The 19,976-nt window shown below is 35.3% G+C and overlaps 1 protein-coding gene across 1 annotated transcript in view; it reads left to right on the top strand.

Moving 5' to 3' along the window:
- The window catches only part of LOC109105268 (serine/threonine-protein kinase Nek11-like), a 49,308-nt gene that overhangs the window by 16,148 nt on the left and 13,184 nt on the right, over positions 1 to 19,976 (top strand). The window contains 11 exon segments of the mRNA XM_042772993.1: positions 601 to 719; positions 951 to 1,015; positions 2,371 to 2,497; positions 5,668 to 5,817; positions 6,070 to 6,148; positions 8,100 to 8,185; positions 9,810 to 9,929; positions 11,044 to 11,137; positions 11,297 to 11,420; positions 17,743 to 17,832; positions 17,835 to 17,878. Of these exon segments, the coding sequence (XP_042628927.1) occupies positions 601 to 719; positions 951 to 1,015; positions 2,371 to 2,497; positions 5,668 to 5,817; positions 6,070 to 6,148; positions 8,100 to 8,185; positions 9,810 to 9,929; positions 11,044 to 11,137; positions 11,297 to 11,420; positions 17,743 to 17,832; positions 17,835 to 17,878 (1,098 nt within the window).

Raw genomic sequence — 19,976 nt, forward strand, 5'->3', positions numbered from 1 at the left:
TTCTTTTATGCTTTATGGAAGAAAAAACATAAAAGTTTGAAATGACAGTGCTACTCACTTTAATTATGATAGAATATAATTTTTTTGGATGAACTATCTTTTTAATTGACACTCAGAATTATTTTTAATTGTCTTTGATCATTAGCAGTGGGGTCTCTTTCTCTGTTTTTCTCTTTTGCTCTCTCTCACGCTCCCTGTAGAGGTCTCAGGAGACTCCGGGCATCGTGACTTGCACTGCCAGTGTGTGTGTGTGTGTGTGTGTGTGTGTGTGTGTGTGTGTGTGTGTGTGTGTGTGTGTGTGTGAACAAGAAAATATGGGCTTGTCTGAAGTGTAAATAGGTGCCCAAAGTCTCACATTCTTAAAGACAACTTCACAATCCACTAATGCAAAGAGAGAAAGATCAGAGAGAATGTACACATAGGAAACCAGAGAAAACTCCACAGTATTACTCTTTGAAGTATCTTTTTGGGAACAAAGACTGTTTATTTAATCTACTTTTTGTCTGCTCTGTGTAGCCAGGACTCCCAGTGCTTCATGCAAAAGAAAAGGATTTTCATTTATAACATTTTGTGCCTCTTTAATTTCTCTCTGTTCCACAGGACAAAGATTTGGACTGTAAGTTGGAAGAGCTGAAGCGCACAGGCCGGACGTTATCAGAGCCTCAGGTCTGTGAATGGCTCTGTCAGCTTCTGTTGGGAGTACATTACATACATCAGAGGTGAGCCGAGAACACCGCTCCTCTTTTTTTTTTTTCATGAATAATTAATAACTGACCTATTTTCTATTTTTACATTCAAAATTATTTGTTTTTAAGTCTTTTATAGCTCACCCTTACATTAAAATTTGCACTTTACAAGACAAATATGCACACACTGGAATAACACATCTCTGAATCCTCGCTTCTCTCAGCTTCTGTGACTGTTGATTCTTGTTTGTCTTGCTTAAACAGGAGAATACTTCACAGAGATCTAAAGGCCAAAAATATATTTATAAGGAAGAACATTGTTAAGATAGGTAAGCTCTGCTTCGCAGTCCAAAGGGTGCTTGTGCTTGTGCTTGATGTGTTTTTGATGTTCTGGCAGCGCTTAAAAAAGCTACTTTAAATGGCACCAAAAGCCCAAACACTTCCCATTTGGTAAAACAGGCCCTTCTTTTGTGACAGTTAAGACACTCATCTTCAAAGAAACAAGATGATTACCCAGTAAAAATGTGTATGCCGGTCAGCAACCTCAGACAGTTTTTATAGAATGAAAGAAGAGCCAGATGAGCATTGCTTTTATATATTTTCAGTTACAGTGCATTGATGGACATCAAAATGTCCTGCCATACTTTTTGTTATGAACGTGTCGGCAACTAAAGTCAATTTTAGCTCATTTTAGTGTAAAACAATGGATTTGTGGGTTCTTGAAGTATGAAATTCTTTAGTACATTCTAAAGTAATTCTCTGGTCACACTGTAAAAAATGAAATGTTGAGAAAACTCATAATATCATGTAAGCATTATTCTATCCAAAGTGCTTCACACAACTAAAATGTCTAGTTTTATGCAATAAAACAGTCACGATGCATTGGCATTTTGGAGTTCTTCCAGCAACTTGTATTTGTACATTTACTAAATGTTAAATGTCTCATTTATCTAATAAATTTGTGTCAAAGCAACCGCAGATCTCTTGTTCAGCAGATGTTCAATTAGCAACACAGGGAGCTTTGTCTTTATACATTTTAAATGACTGCTTGGCTCTGAAGGAGACGACATCTTGCAAGGCTTTTTACCTCTAAAAAAGAACACAACTTGCAGTATAAAAATGTTTAATTACTTTTTTTTTTTTTCAAGAAGACACACATAGTCTCTCAGCACTTACAGTAACACATAAACCTCAATAGCTGTGACAATTAACATACAGATCATTAAGGAATAAGATGAATGCTGAACATCCACACAACAAACTTGAAGGACAAAACAACTACAAACAAGTAAAAAGTGAAACAATAATAATCCTGTAGGAGTATTATTTACGCTTTAAAACAACCCCTAAATCCTTTACAAATCTGCAGGGTTGCTCAATATCATAATATTTGGGGACAGTTTTTGGAGGAATTTTGTTGGCCTAACATTTGTAAGTAAATTCAGTCATTCACATTTCCTGCTATTAATGTTCAAGCAAGAATCTCAATAAGCATGTGCATGGTAGTCAGTTACTCACAAATTGCTTGTTTTTTGGCTATCATAAAGTTTGTTTGTCTAAATACAAGGCACATTTTTCCTTATAGCATTTTTTATTTTTATTTGGATATGACATTTTTAGTCTGCAAGACTCATTTTTTAAAATGTGTTTATGCTGATGTAACTTTTTTAATCCCTCGTTAAAGGTGACTTTGGTGTATCCTGTCTGCTGATGGGGTCATGTGACCTGGCGACTACCTTCACAGGCACTCCGTACTACATGAGCCCTGAAGCCCTCAGTCACAGAGGATACGACTCCAAATCAGACATCTGGTAGGAATAACTGAACCATTCAATCATTTTAGTTTTTGCATTGTATGGATTTTACAATTGCAGTGCCGTACATTCAAAAGTTTGAACAAACTCACTGAATTTATACTTATTTATACACATGATATACAGGATTATGCCTGAAATTATTTGTGTTGATGATGATACAACTTTATTGTCTGAAATGTGTTCACAGGTTGACTCAGAATTACAAGACTTTATCACATAGACAAATACAGAGACAGGACACTTACAATAATAATAATAAAAAAAAAACCTATTCAAAGCTCTGGTACAGATAACATTTTTGTATAGCTTTTTCAGCTCAAATACAGCTTGATGTGCAAAAAAAATACTTTGATTATATCTGGAAACTTATACCACCGATTAGATGGCAAAAGTACAAATTCATTATACAAAATATGATTTGGTTCAGAAACAATATTATTGGCCAGCCAAGGTTTTTATTACTTTTTAAAGTGGCTGACCCACTATTGTAGAACACCTTTTCAGTTGATTCATTAGCTGTTTTTAAACTGACAGATAAACTCATGTACCATACAGAATTACAGTACTGCAAAACAGTCATAATCACAGACATGATAAATAATAAAAGAATCTGCTTTCTTGCTCCAAAGGGCCTCAAGCGGCGAAGGAAGTAGATTGATTGCATTGATTTTTTTGTACAGATATTATCTATATTGTCTTTCGACCATGTTGACAATTTTGGTAGACAAAATTGCCACTACTGTACTGTACATAATCCTCATAGACTGTAAAAAAAAAAAAAAAAAAAAGAAAAAAAGATTTTTTTTTTTTAAAGTTGTAAATGAAATAGATTATTAGAGTACATTTTACAAGAATATACTATTTGAGATCTTCAATATTCACATTTAATCCAATGTGGGGTTTTTTCAGTGTACTTCCTTAGATGTTCTTTATTTATTTTGGTGAGTTTACTAATATTCAAAAATGTGAAAAATATAAATAATAAAGAATGAGTAGGTGCATCCAAGCATTTATCTAGTGATGTATATCTTCCAGCAGTTTTAGTTCTCAGCAAGTATTTTGCAAAGTTATTCTTTCATTGAATCAGAACTCATAATCCTCAAATCACATCACATCATTATGCAAAATTGCAAGTAGGTGTTATGTTTGATTGCTGTCAAATGGTAGTCTTGAAAAATTTGAGTTCTGGCAATCCATGAAAGCTCATCACATCAATGGTGTTTTTTTTTTTTTTGTAATTTTAACTTGGAAAAATTTACCAAAAGATGCAATCAGGCGTAGTTGAAGGTGCAGGTGAAAAATAGCAAGCATAATATCTCTGGTTGCTTATTGAGCTGTAACAATCTGTATCTGAGCTGTGTCTGTGTGTATGTGTGGTAGGGGTGAAATATAAATTCATGGCATGAGATGTTTCCAAAGGCACCAAAGTGAGGTTCCCTCATAAAGATCTTCACTAGACAGGCTCTTAATACCACCAGAGCTCTGTCCTCTCCTCCCCCTCCATATACAGTATGTGCCAAGATATATGAAGGGAGGGAACATGGGGAAACAAGATCCACTGGGGAAATAGTGAGATAACAGCATATTAGTAAAGTAGAAAAACTGAGGGGGAAAAATAACTGGAAAACAATAAGATAGGAATGAAGGAGGAAGAGATAAGACAATCTCATTTGCCAAACAGCTACAGGCACTAGCTGCTAATTTAAGGGTCATTCTTTTCCTCACGCAATCACCTTGTTGTGTTTTTGCCACCAAGAGCTGAGGGTCTCTGTTCAGACTCATAAAGCAGCCTATTGGGAATTGGACTCTTCACTCTGGGGCCTTGAGTGTGTAAGAACACAAGCACCAGGCACACTGGAGGAAAGGGGTCACTGTGCTGCTTAACAGCGACAGAGAGCAGCAGGGCGAGCTAAAATAGAGACATCCTTACACAAATTATATACCTATTTTTTTCACTATATTGTTTGTGTATTTTCAAATATAACTTTTTTTTTTTTTACTATAATTATGTATCGGAGTTCTGATTCATGAAAGTGAAAGTGACGTGACATACAGCCAAGTATGGGGACCCATACTCGGAATTCGTGCTCTGCTTTTAACCCATCCAAAGTGCACACACACACCATGAACACACACCCGGAGCAGTGTGCAGCCATTTATGCTGCGGCACCCGGGGAGCAGTTGGGGGTTCAGTGCCTTGCTCAAGGGCACCTCAGTCGTGGTATTGAGGGTGGAGAGAGCACTGGACATGCACTCCCCCCACCTACAATTCCTGCCAGCCCGAGACTCGAACTCACAACCCTTGGATTGTGAGTCCGACTCTCTAACCATTAGGCCATGACTTCCACGACTTTCATGTGGTTCTCAGTGACTCAAACTACTCCGGAAAACCACTTTCATTTCACATCAACCAAAAAAACTAAACAGTGATTTTAAATGTAATTATTAATGATGTTTTATTATTCTTTTTTGCATAATTTTTATAATTATATTATTTAATTTGTTTATTATAATGATATCTTTAATCTATTTTTTTGTTTTTGTTTTGTTTCTTTTATATTCTTATGTATTACATGCCAAACTAGGTCCCCCCCCAACCTTTCTATCGAGAACTTTAAGATTCAGTATTGCTGTGATTTGTGTTCCATATTCTAAAATGACCATGGCTACTATATGTAAGTATCAAAGCAAGCCTCAGCATGGATGCATTTCTTTCTTCTGCGGAACAAGAACATGTTTTGAAGTATCGTAACCAAACAGTTCTCTTTGACTTTCATTTTATGGACCAAAAATACAGTGGATATCATTGGGAGCCGAAACTGTTTGGCTACCAACATTCTTCATAATATCTCCTTTTACAGGGGTCTCCAAACTCAGTCCTGGAGGGCCAGTGTCCTGCAGAGTTTATTCCAAAATGCATCAACACACCTGCCTGGAAGTTTCTAGTATGCCTAGTAAGACCTTAATTAGCTGGTTTAGGTGTGTTAGGGTTTAGGGTTGGAGCTAAACTCTGCGGGAAGCCTCTGTCATTTTATGTTCCACAGAAGAAAGTCAGTCATGTTCAGTCAGCTTTGGAATGACATGAGGGTAGATGATGACAGAATTTTCCTTTTTGGATGGAATATCCCTTAAAGTATTTATTTTTATTTGTTCCACCGGTGCAGGTCTTTAGGCTGTATCCTTTATGAGATGTGCTGTTTGGCGCATGCTTTTGAAGGGCAGAACTTCTTGACTGTGGTAACGATGATTGTGGAGGGACCTACTCCATCCCTGCCAGAAACATACTCACGGCAGCTCAACTCTCTAATGCAAAGGTACCAGAAAAAGATGCTGCCCTGCTCCAGGCACAAATTGTTCCCATGTCAAACCACACCGCCAGGTTATATCTGTCCGTCTGCCCGCTGTGGATGAGTAGAAAGACACAAATCAATGGCTTGTTTGATTCAGCTGTTTTTCAAAGCAGATTATGCAAAATCTGAGTAGGTTTAGAGGCATTCACCTAAAACTATCAGCATTTCATGAGGCCTTAAACATAATTCTCTCTCTCTCTGTCCCTGTGGTGCCAGTATGTTAGAAAAGGATTCTTCATGCAGGATCTCGGCAGCAGATGCGCTGAGGAGCAGGTTCATTGAGGAGAGCTTGCAGGTGAGGAGACGCCGTTAATCAGATCAGCTGGACGGGAGGGCATCCGACCAGCTGTTCAGAATATCTGCTTCAAAGGTTAATGGGAAGGACCATAATGCACCAGGAAGACTTTGATTGTCGGCCAAGCTCAAAAGGTTTCTAAAAGTCAGTTGTGCATACTCAACACATCATCGATTCGCCTTTCGCATTTGACTCACCCTCGCGTAACCTTTTCAAATTGTACTTTTGAAATGTCAGTGATTGACATTGTTGCCGCTTGGTGATTGTATTGATTGTGGCTTGTTGTAGTTGGCCTTGTACCCCAGCATATATTAATTTTTATGCATCTCGCAAACAAAAGATCAGTCTGTAAATTTAGAAAAGTTCCGAAAGTTTCCACAAATGTTGCTTTACCCTTTTTGGACAGGACCACTTTTCTCTGGGAAGCTTATATAAATTTGTTTTTCACAGATTTTCTAAATTTTCCCAATTTTCTCAAACAACCTCTGTAAAAATTACAAACCAACAATTTTTTATAAAAAAAAAAACTAAATAAAATAAAATTTCTGCTGTTGTTATGCTATGCTATGCTATGCTAGAGACACTTTAATTTTGAGTTGGGAATGAGTTATAGAGACATTCTTAGTTATAGACAATATAGAGACAATCAGTTTATGAGAATGTGGACAGGATGTAGAACAAATTATTATTTAGTGTGCATGATTTACTTAAAAGAAGGGCACAAATGATTATTTCGTGTGCACAGTTTACTTAAAACGAGGGAACAAATTATTATATATAGTGCACAATTTATTTAAAATGAGGAAACTTAGTAAATCGTGTGCACGATTTATATTATTTTTCACAGTGCTTCTCATTTATTTATGCCTTTATCAATTAGCAAAACTAAAGCGGAACTTCTTGTTGCGCTGCCTGGTACGAATTCATTATGAATCTAGGCCTTTTTCTAACTTTCTGTATAAAATAACAGTTGGTGGCTGAAGTACTGCTGGCATCGCATCGTACGTAAAATAAAGTGAAATCAAGCGAGTCAGATAACAAACTGCTCAGAACAGCTGTGTCAGGTATAATCCTTAATGAATTCTTCCCTTAATTGTAGACATAATGCATAATTATATCAAATACAGTACAGTATATAAGATGCAAACATCCAGATCACATGACCTCCCCTAATGCCCACATCCAGCCAAGGTGTCTTTTAATAGCTGCAAACTACAGATGTAGAAATCTACAGTAATCTAATAACTGCTTAACTTCTTAGAGCTACTGTACATGTCATTAGTATTCTCCATTACAAAAATAATTATGAAACCCTCCCACTGTAAAAATAAAATTGCACTATAGGCATCTTTATCATTATGTGTACTTGTAATGGCCTTGTGTATTGATATTTTTTTTTATAGCCCTTGTTTAATGTGTCTAATACAATATTGCCAGTTAGTGGACCATTCATCACTTGCATTCACATTGACTTGTTTAAATCAGGGTGCTTAGTAACACGTTTCTGCCTTTGGAAGCTAGTGATCCCCTAACCCCCATCTGAAAGCTCCTGGTGGGATGTGTCTTCCACTGGCTATTACACCATCACCATCTCAGAAACATGTAATCAGAGAAGGAAAGGGCATCTAAATGATAACTCCGAACACAATACTCACTGATGGCTTTTCCCTCCTCTGTTGTTGTGTACGGTTTCAAATTTCTTCTGCCTGCGTAATTTGCACCTTACAAAAGTCTCGTATTGTTCTTTAAATGTGCTTGTGGCAGATTCTTCCCTGAGGTTAATATCAGTCTTTCTCTCCCCTTTCCTTTTGCTCTGATTCTGAGAAACGCAGGAGTCTGTACAACAGTTTATGCTGATTGAAAAGTAGCAGCAGTTTCACTGCCTTTTAAGAGGCCTCAGAGAATGGCATTAACTGATTTTTCATCTCTTTTGTTATTTTTCTCACTGCAGAGCATGAAACACAAGTTTTTTAGCCTGACGCTGCGAGACAAGTCGATGGGGGGAGAGAGAGATGCGTCGCAGATACTGAGAGCACTGTAAGTGAATCCACAGTTATGTGAGAGAGATATTTAACAGGCAGTCTCACTTCTCTGTTCCTGCATTGACACTGTCAGCTGAGAAATGCATGACGACTATCTACACCAGTGATTTCTGGGAACAGGACTGTTTTTGTGTTGTCGTTTTTTTGTGATTTTCACACCAGCTTGTTGGAGGGGATCTAAAAATATGTATGTAGCTCTATTGCTGCATACCCAGTGTATGGAACATGTTAATCAGGCAGCAGTCTATGAGCAGCAGTCTTTCATTTATTCAGTCATCGCTTTCCATGCTAATTAAAAACTTTGTCACCAGAGCATGTGCCAATCTTAATTATCTCTGACCTAGTGAAAATCTGTGCAGTGTTAAAGTCAACAGTGCATAGCGAGATTTGTCAAGCACACTTCATTGATTCTTGAGTATTGGGACATAATAGGTTGCAAAGCTGAAAAAGTTTTTGTACGCTACCATTTAAAAGTAAATTCTTTTATTCAGCAAGGAATAAAAATGGACAGTAAAAGATTTATAATGTTACAAAACATTTCTTTTTCAAATAAATGTTGATCTTTTGAACTTTAGATTCATCAACAACAACAAAAAAATTATAAACCAAAATATTAAGCAGCACAATTGTTTTATAAATTGATGATAATAAGAAATGTTTCTTGAGCACTGAATCAGTATGTTATAATGAGTTCTGAAAGATCATGTGATGCTGAAGACTGGAGTAATGATGCTGAAAATTCAGCTTTGCCATCACAGGAAAAAATGATATTTTAAAATATACTGAATTATATTTAAGTTGTTACTTTAAGTTAGAGTTACGTTATTGTATGAGAACATGACTTTATAGGTAGTAAGTGATAAAGTACACTACTGTACAATGTACTTTTGCTACAATTATCAAATAATCAAATAAAATACTACAGTACATTTGTGTTAAGAACATTTGAGTGATCATTCGATTTGTTTTAAAGTGTTAATGTTGTTATTTTAAAAACAAATGGCAGGTAAAGTTGTGGGACTAATTTAGTTTTACAGTATGTATCAAAAATGACTCTATTTTCTTCTTTTGGACCTTTCTATTTTCCTTTTTGTCTGTCTTCACCATGAGGCATAAAGCTATTTGCATGAATTGTTATTTAGCCTTGACTTGAACTGAGAAATCTGAATGAAACTTTTGCTCATTAGCTCGTTCAAACACCATTCTAGTATGCTTGGTGTCTAAAGACTGCACACAAAGCATCTGAAGCTGTCTCACACAAGTTCTCGAGAATAACCTAATTATATACTTTTCCTTGTTTGGATTCTACTCTTTTTTTGGATTAAATCCTAACTTCAAATAAAATGCCCTATTTCTTTTGAGATTTTCATGAATAATAAATATACTGCCAGTCAAAAAAATGCACACGCATTCTCTTCTCTCTTCTTATTTCTTTTCCACATTTTTTAATAATAGCAAACTAATATATATATATATGTTGACTAATAAACCCCAATGGCAATTTCATGAACATCAACAACTTTAGCACATCAGCTCTGATCACATAGTTTAAACAATGTCTGTAAAGCAAAGGAGTAGTCATTAGTCATTTCAGTAAATGTAGTCCTTGAACCCCACAGGCAGAAGAAGGTACATCTGCAGACACTGCGGGAGAGATCAGAGGTGCAGAAAATGAGCCCGAGAGAACGCATGCGGCTCCGGAAACTCCAAGCAGCAGATGAGAAAGCAAGAAAGCTGAAGTGAGTGACGTTCATTGCGCTGACCGTGTCACACTGAATGTTAATCAAATGTGACTCACAGTTCATATTCCATAAAGTTAGCATGAGTGTCAGGGCCTTTCTCTTTTCATGGTGAAAGGATTTTTGGCAGCGTGTCTTACATCAGCTATGATTCTTTGTGTAATATGTGATGCACTGATAGAATAGGAACAGTCAATGTCAGCTCATATGTGACACTCCAAAACAAACTGATATATTATGCACATTATTACACTTTTTTTTTGCTTTATTACACTTTTGTTTGCTCATAAAAGAAAATTCTGTCATTTATTTGTTACCCTGTTTTTCCAAACCTGTATGACATTCATTCTTCTACAGAACAGATAAGAAGATACTCAGAAGAACATTGGGCCATACAAGATGTAGATGTAGAGTTTGTTTCCTCATTGGAGCAGATTTGTAGAAATTAAGCCTTGTGCACTACGTAATGGACCCTGCAGTGAAAGGGTGCCGTCAGAATGAGAGTCCAGACAACTGATAAAAACATCACAATAATCCATAAGTAATCCACACGACTCCATCAATTAATGTCTTGTGCAGTGACAAGATGCATGTTTTTTAGTTAACATCCATCATTAAGATGTTTTACCTTGAATCCTCTATCCATAATATTGCTTTCTCCAGTAAAAAGACCAATGCACAGATCAAGCACAGTTTACAAGCGTAAACAGTCCAAAATAGTTCTGAACAAATACTTTATGTCAGTGGATTTTGATGTGAGAGGACAACAGGGGATGGACCTTTTCACTAAAAAAAGCAATATTATGGATTATGGTCTTGTATTTTGGCTGGAAGCGACGGTTTAAAGTGAAAAACCTCTTGGTGATGGATTTGTTTCTTACAAACACGCTGCTTTTTACTTCGGAAGACATTTTTTGATTGTCTGGAGTCATTTGAATTGCTTATGGATTATTGTGATGTTTTTATTAGCTGTCTGAACTCCCATTCTGACGGCACCCATTCACTCCAGATACACTGACGAGCAAGTGATGTAATGCTATATTTCTTCAGATCCATTCCGATGAAAAAACTTGTGTAAAGTCTTAACCTAAGTACAGGTTTTGTCTTACTACAGGCAAATTGTGGAGGAAAAGTACCAAGAAAACCACCTGCGCATGCAAGAGTACAAGTCCAAAAATTTTCAGAAAGTCAGTGTGGACGTTTTAAAGGTATGTTGATAGGATTTCTGTCAGACATTATGCATAATTAATAGATTTAATATCACAGCTGCAATTTCTTTTCTTTTTTCAGCTTTTTATAGTGATAGAAATATGAGAGACTAAGATATATGTTTGGTACAGCATTTGTGTTTTTATGTTTTTTTCAAAGTGAGAATGGAAGAAGCAGTAAACCAGACCCAACCAATTCAGAGTGAGACACCAATATCCGATCTGTCAGGAAGCATTTCTCAAAACTCTGATAAGATGTGCAAGTCTGTGTCAAAAGACCATGGTGAGTGGTGTTTTGAAAAAATCCATAATCCAGGGTAAAAGCATCACTTAACTCAGAATTATAAGAGTGAAACATTGTTTTTGCAAGGGTTAAAAGTAGCCTTGGCCTATTAAGACCATAACCCAGTGTTAAGTGTGGCATGAAAAGCCCTACAGTTGGAAAAGAGAGATTTTTTTTCAACACATTGTTTAATTAAATTTTCAGAAAGTAGATTAATTAAATCATTTTGAAACCTTGCTCCCCTGGTACGTTTCTCTTGCTTTTTAAAGTCTATCACGAAGCGCGTGTCTGATGAAATTCTTCCCATCTCTTCCAAATCAAAAAGTTTAACTTTCTGTCAGAAATGACTTTCTCTTTCTCTACATCTTCATTAAAATGCATTGTGTGCTTGGCGCTCCAGTGCCTCTTTCTCCATGGTTTAACAAACAACAGATCCCAGAACAGAGCGAGGTACCTTGAGTATTACAGTACATAAAAAACTCTGTGATAGAAAAAAAACAATGTTCCATTTTAATTTAAAAGTCAAATGATTCCTAGAAGTTTTAATGATGTTCCACCACAGATTTATCAGAGCAGAAGTTGCCTGCCTTATTGAACAAATGATAAGGAAAGTAAGTTATTTGCATCCCTTATTGAAGGCGGGACCTCAGATCCCTGTGAATGCTTTCTGCAAGTACGATGCCATTTCTAGATTTATTCAGATTCCAGATTTATCCAGATCAGAGACAACCTAGTGTGTACTCATGAATAAGGTTAAGTATGAGCTCTACTGTCTAAATACAGAATTACAGAGAGAAGAGAAAAAATATATAATAATGTTTTCTTGGAATATATTTACTAGAAAGACAGATGCTATTTATTCAGCAAGGATGCATTAAATCAAAATTGACAGTAAATACATTTATAATGTTTCAAAGAATTTTCTTTTGAACTTTCTGTTCATTAAAGAATCTTCAAACCAATGTATCATGATTTACACAAAACTAGTAAGCAGTAACTGTTTTCAACATTCACCATTAGAAATGTTACTTGAGCACCAAATCAGCATTAAAGTGTAGAAAAGTGTAGAATTATGTGACATTGAAAACTGAAGCAATGAACAATGAAAATTCAGCTTTTGCTGTCACAGAAATAAATTCAATTATAAATTATATAAAAATAGGAAATAGCTATTTTATATTGTAATATATTTGACAATATCACAGTTTTTACTGTATTTTTGATCAAGTAAAGGTATGCCTTTATTAGCAAAAAAAAAAAAAAAGAGATTACCTATTTATTTATTATTGACCCCAAACTTTTGAACAGTTATTTTACACTCTATTGACTATTGCAAGTAACTTTTAGCTACAGTAGATTTACACACTTTTTTGTTATAAAACTTATTGGAACATGTCCAAATAGTGATTATCTACAACTGTAGTTGCTCTGCTAGGACAGTGTAAAACTGTGAAGAACTGACTTCATTCATCTACTAAAATGACCAAGGTTGTGTCCACCTGAAACTTACTGCAGTATAAGGAGGAGGGAAGGCAACAAGACACTTCCAAATTTAATATTTTTGTCACAACCTGTTTTTGAAAACAGCTTAAATGATATCCCTCAACCATGTTCATGTGGTTCAGCAACTGGTGCCAAATATAAAATTGCTGTCTTATGGAATGATTGAATCAGGTTAATTAATTCATAAATATCCTGATGTCATTTTCCTTGCAATTCCATTGAAAAATAAGCATTGTAGTCATTAAATTCTTGCTTGTGTCTAAAAAGAACTTGAATGATGTTATGTTGCCTTGGAAATCAGTTTCTGTAGGTGTCTTCATACACAAAACACTGCCTGTTGAGTCATTAGCAGATGGGCAGTACAGCAAATGCTTTAGGTTTCAGACATAGACCTTGACACAAGTTGGTTAAATGTCAATGCAAAAATGACTCAGGAAAGTGAAGTTAGTTTTGAGAACAGTTCCTCTACAACATCATTATTTTGCAGATGGTTGATAAATTATTATTAAATGCATTGACATTCAGATATCAAATGTGTCCAAAAGTGTCCAAAAACTGTAAATGATTACGCATGAATATCAGAGACAATAGATATGTATTTATGTTATATTTGTTTATGCATATTTGTTTAGGATGACCTGTCATTTTCTGGTGCTCATTTGCGTCATTGCTAAATCGTACAATTGGCTTAAGTTAATATTTGTGTGGAGGCCGATAACCAGATTTTTGATATGTCTGTAATTTTGCATTGGCTGTGAATATGTGCAGAGACTGATCTGGCGTATTGCTGGTTTTCAGTGACTCATTCTTTTACCAGCGTCATTATATGCATCAAGGGAAAGATAAGTTATGGCCAAAACGCCTCCTTAATCTGGTTTTGGTATCACGATGATAAATCTCAGAGACGTGTTTTCAGGAAGTCCTGAGAGGTTATCTATTAGTTCCCATCTCCAATCACTTTAGATTCCTCTGTAAATGAGATTTTTTAAACGAGTGCAGAGCCACAGCTGTGCTCTTAGACGACTCGGGGAGAATCCACACGGTGTGATTTATCGATAGAGGACGCCGGGGGTGCAATCACTGTGAATCTGAAATATTACTGTATTGTAAGTGGGAATATGTGGGAAAGAAAAGTGTGCAGCAAAGCTCATGTGTAAGTATGTGGATCTGTATTATTAAAAATTAAAGAAGTGATGCATTGCTGCTGGGTTTGGAGTTTATGGAGTCAGATCTCTTGTCCTTAAATTTAGCTAATGTGTTTATTATTTAGCTTCCATAAAACCTCATGATTTAAGTTATCTCGAAGGCAAGGAAAACTCAGCGAATGAAAAATTATTGAATAATTAATGCTAAAAGAATAATCATGTGCATGTTTTGGATAGCTTACTTAAGAGTCACCCGGCAGAAACACTGAGCAGGTTAACCCTGCTGCATCATAAATGTGACCCTGGATCACAAAAACAGTCTTAATTCGGTGGGATATATTTGTAGCAATAGCCAAAAATACATTGTATGGATCAAAATTATAGATTTTTCTTTTATGGCAAAAATCATTAGGATATTAAATAAAGATCATGTTCCATGAAGATATTTTGTACATTTCCTAACGTAAATATATCAAAACATAATTTTAATTAGTAATATGCATTGCTGAGAACTTCATTTGGACAACTTTAAAGGCAATTTTCTCAATATTTAGATTTTTTATACCCTCAAATTCCAGATATTTAAATAGGTGTATCTTGGCCAAATATTGTCCGATCTTAACAAACCATACATCAATGGAAAGCTTATTTATTCAGCTTTCAGATTTTGCTGGTGTAGAACTTGAGGATGGCAGGATGGTTCAGCTGAGAGAGAAGCTGAGCCTCTTGAGTGGCATGGACCGTCTCATTGGGTTTCAGACCACCAACAGGAATCTCCTTAAGCACCTTCCTGCACAATAAACCACAGAGAGGGGGGTAAAAATCATGGAAATGGCATATCTTGAGTTTAATTATGTCTTGGAGCTATGAAGAGAAGCTTGTGGTTTCAATATTGCATGCAATACACACTACCAAACAATTCCAAACTGTCAAACATTTGGAATAATTAAGATTTCTTTTTTTTTTTTTTAAGTCTCTAATGCTCACCAAGGCTGCATTTATTTAATCAAAAAAAGAGTAAAAACAATAATATTATTGAAATAGTATTACAATTTAAAATAACTTTAGTCTATTTTATTATATTACATAATGTAATTTATTCCTGAGATGGCAAAGCTGAATTTTCAGCAGCCATCACTCTAGTCTTTGTGTCACATGATTCATATTCATTTCTATTTTTAATTACTTAAACACAAAATTTTTAATGGTAGTGTATCATGGTTTCCACAAAATATTAAGCAGCAAAAACTTTTTTTTTTTCAGACATCATTATTTTACTGCTCCTGTCATTTTGAAAGTTCATAGTTTCATATTAGCATGTTGTTCAGGGACCCAGGCGGCCCTTTCTGGTGATCTTCTTGAGTTCGGGAAGTAAATAAACATACGGTGTGATTCAGCTCATGTCTGCAGTTAAACTATAATGACTACACCAGGGACTTCTGCGCTTTGGAAAGATGACAGTAAGCACATTATGTGCAAACCTTGTCAGCGTAATTGTCTCTAGTCTGTAACTGGCTCTCTATAATTTGTATGCGCACATCACTTCTGTTAGTATTATTAAATAGTACTGTAGATAGAGTACGTACAATATAATAGAGTACTGCATCAAATAAGCAATGGTTTAATAAAGCAATAAGCCACAAGAGGCCATGCATTACAGTGTATTTATTCACCACATATCTGTCTCTATGGATGGCTGCATTAATATAATACCTTTTATAAACGTCTTTGTCATTGCATGTTTATGAAAATTTGTGGCCTTTTTAAAATGCAAGATTATAATTCATCTGGTAAAGGTTGGCATCAGACACAAAATGTATAAGTATCATTTGCCAGGGCGCTATTAGGAAACCTTGACCCCAGACTCTTAAGAAGTGCTTTCAGTATTTGACTGCATAGAGTGAATGGCAAGAAAACAGTTAATGATTGTTTAATTGTTGTTGTTAAATATCTCAGTGTGTCATTAACATCGCTATTTGGAATCAATAAAGTTTATTTCATTTATCTACATTAAAATCTAATTTTAATTGATTCTAAAGTAAAATAAGGATTTAACCATGAATTAGTCTTGGATAACATACAGTCCTCTACTTTAGAACAAACTGAGATTTGAGGTTTTGCCATAATATGTAGTGCCAAATGTTTTACAAAAGATTTTACTTTTGTGTCTTGTATCTTGTAAAATGGTAAGTGATAAGTCTAATAAGTTATGTAAATGCTGCTACACAAAACCTGCCCTGTGTTTGTTCATACCCTTTCAACATAAACTACCAAGGCTTTATTTGATCAAAAATACAGTAAAAACAGTAATGTTGTGAAATATTATTACAATTTAAAATAATGTTTTTCTATTTATTTTTAAAATAACATATTCCTGTGATGGCAATTCTGAATTTTACTCTAGCCATCAGTATCATATGATCCTTTAGAAATGCTGATTTGGAACCATTATTGTCAGTGATCAGTGTTGAAAACAGTTGTTCTACCTAATATTTTTGTGGAAACGGTGATACCTTTTTTCTTTGAATAGAAAGTAAAAAAAAAAACAGCATTTTTTTTAAATGGATATCTTTGTAACAATGTAAAAGTCTTTACTGTCACTTTTGATCAATGCATCTTTGCTGAATAAAAGTATTAAAAACAACTTTTACATTTTGTATGCAAAGAAATACAAACTTCTACCACCCTTGGCAAAGTACAGCCTAAAGTTCCTTAAATATGTGCACAAATATTCAGAGGCAACACTTTTGGTGATAATGTTTTTGTATAAAACAGGCATAACCAGAGTCAATGAGGCAGGGCTGAGGTCTGAACAGATGATCAAATGATCATTTGAAATGACTGAGCTGAATCACAGAAGTTTCCTGCACAGTGATGCAGCAGAATGCACTTTGTGCTCTTTGTCATGACTAATCCTCTTTACTGGATAAAACAGAGCTGTATGTTGTAAATGTGTTCTCAGAGCTTTTTTCTTTAATTCTAAATTGCAGGTTGCACTTTCTTTGGGGCGCAACAATTTACTAGTTATACAGGGCTGAAAAATAGAGCATGGTTTGGTAGGACATTAGCCTGTCATTAACTCACAAAAAACATAGCTATTCATGGCTGTCCATAAAGAAAGATGCTTTTTGCTGCCAGATTGCTGTGCAGTTACAACATCTACCAGCAGGGCCTAACTGAACCATGCTAACCAGCCAAACCATGACCTCTTGGTAATAAATTCTGTCCTTTTTGCACTTTGTTGGGAATTTTATCCCTGGTTGTTGGTCTTGTAAGACGGCTGTTCGTGGAATGCAGGTGTAAATGTGCATAGATCTAAGAAGGAGAGCTCTACAAAAGAAAATGAAACTGTTGAGATCACTCAGAGTGAAGTACAGTCTAACACCCTCTTCTCGCTCGCCATCTTTGTGTCTCTGATTGTGGAGGTCCAGTTGCTGGCAGCTGTCTAATAGAATCAGAGGCATGAAACTGTGTAATCATCTTGGTCGCAGACACAGCAACTTGTGTAGAGGTATTTTCTGTGTCAGAGATGGAACTGGCAGAGATCCATTGACATTGTCCCAGTGCCATCAAGCAGAAAATGTTACGTTTTAATGATAGAGGCCTGTCATATCAAAACATTGCTCAACAAGTCAGAGTATGGGTTAAATCTTAGCTTTTTTTCAACGTTTCAGCAATCCCAGAGGATCCTCAGGCGGCAGAGGCATTTTACTCCGTGGATGAATTTGAGTCATGCTCGGAGGAAGATTCAGATGGAGAGGAAGACCAGATAATCTCCCCACAGACCCTTCCTGTCAGACATGTGGACAGGTGAGGAGAGATCTGCTGCCCGAGAGAAGCTCTTGTCAATCAGCTTGTGTGACTGTGTGATAGATTTAACTCTGTGCTGCCTCAATCTTGTACACACTGTAATTAGAGTTTTTGCCTGTCTGCAAAACAAAAAACTAAAACAAACGAAATAGTTTAGAGAAATGTACAGTGTGAGATACACACTTTTTTCTTGAAGCTATACAAATTAAGACAAAAATAGAATATATATATATATACAGTATATGTGTGTCTGTGTGTGTGTATATATGAAAGAAACTAATATTTTTATTTAGCAAGGATGCATTCAATTGATCAAAATTGACATTAAAGACATGTATAATGTTTCAAATAAGAAATGCTGTTCTTTTGAACTTTTTTCCCATATAGAATCCTTAAAAAAAATTCCTTTCGTATACTGTATACATGGGATATTTTTATTTTAAAATATAACAAAAAAATAAAACTTATTTTAAAATATATAATATTTCATAATACTACAGTTTTTACTGTTGAACTGTTCAGCTGAACTAGGGTAGGCAAAAAAAAAGTCTTAATAAGCCCTCATTGACAGGTTCATCTGTTTATGAAGCATAGAATAAGATAAATACAGTCATATCTTACATGTACTCAAATCCACAGGAAATCGTTAATGTACAGGTAATATGTTTGCAGTATTATAGTCCGCATTATGCAAATGCATTTTGCCCATAGAGGGTTTCTCAGCCAAGCTCAAACTCATTATTGCAGAAACTTGGTAGTGCTTGAGTTTAACAGCTCAACAGGAAACACATACGTTCAGATCAGGTGCGAAAGAGCCAGGGGCTCATTTGGACTCCCAAGAGATCACATACTATGCACCTCAGTAGACTCTTAAAGCGGCAATCCAATACCAGGCATCTGCACAATTCGATCAGGCCAGCTGAGATAGATTAAATCTATTTGTCACCACTGAGAAAAAAAAAAAAAAAAAAAAACTCAGAACCGTGATGGTATAAGTATGAAACCAAAAGAGAGAGTGGAATAGACTTCTGCCCCAGTGGATATTTGATAATTAGCTGGCTCACAGTAAGAGTGGAGTGGCGATGTTTGTGCTGCCAGCCGTGGCCGGCTGAGATTCCCCAGAACTGAGGATAGGAGAATTGCACTTTGTAAATAGCAGAATAATACATAGCCAGTCCTTCTGCGCCAGTATTATTTTTCTTTTCTCATTTCAGTGCTTTGCACAGACGGCTTGATACCCTTGAACTGCCCGAAGGCTGACCTTCTTACACAATGTACTTATACACAATTGTGTCTTATTCACAATAAACTAGGTCCTGCTTTCTGCAAACTAATTTCAGTTTGAATATAGTTTTCCCGTTCACAATATTGTGTTTCATCATCCGTTGGCACTTTTATTTTTGCTTCTTTTCAAATGCATTTTTATGTATATATTTTTATTGTTTTATCCATGTCCCAGATCCAGACCTTTAATATTAAAATATGAAATCCAGCATAAAAAATCTATTGCATTTTTAAAACTATAATAATGTAAACACAGTGAAATATTTATAAATATATAAACATTATAAACATTTCCATATTTTATTTGTAAAAAATACTTTAACTTTTACTTTTTACATACAAAAAAGTCTTACATAATTTAATTCATTTTAATAATTTTAATAATTAATGGTTGTGAGGTTTATTTTATTTCAAAACTGTTGTAAATTAGATTATTTTTTGATAATTTCATGTTTTGCAGAAATGAAAAAAAATGGTGTTATGAATGTTTATGTTAATAAAGAGGTAATCTTATGTAAAACTGTGATAATTGTAACGGTGCATAATTTTCCATCAAAATGTATAATAATAGTAATAATGATAGTAAGTTTTATTTTATGTCAAAACTGTTGTACATGAAATGTGGTGGAAATTATGTTTTGATGGAAAAGTTCATGGTGTTTCGCAAGTAAAAAAAAAAAAAAAATCTTTTGAATATATATGTACTTTTGACTCATTGACTAGATGATTTTTAAAAACGGTGAAATTGTGAATATATTTTAGGAGAGATTATTTCCTTAAAGTCCATTAATGGCAAAAGTGCACCTCATTTTGT

Source organism: Cyprinus carpio, chromosome A16 (assembly GCF_018340385.1).
Source record: "Cyprinus carpio isolate SPL01 chromosome A16, ASM1834038v1, whole genome shotgun sequence".
Taxonomy (NCBI): Eukaryota; Metazoa; Chordata; class Actinopteri; order Cypriniformes; family Cyprinidae; genus Cyprinus; species Cyprinus carpio.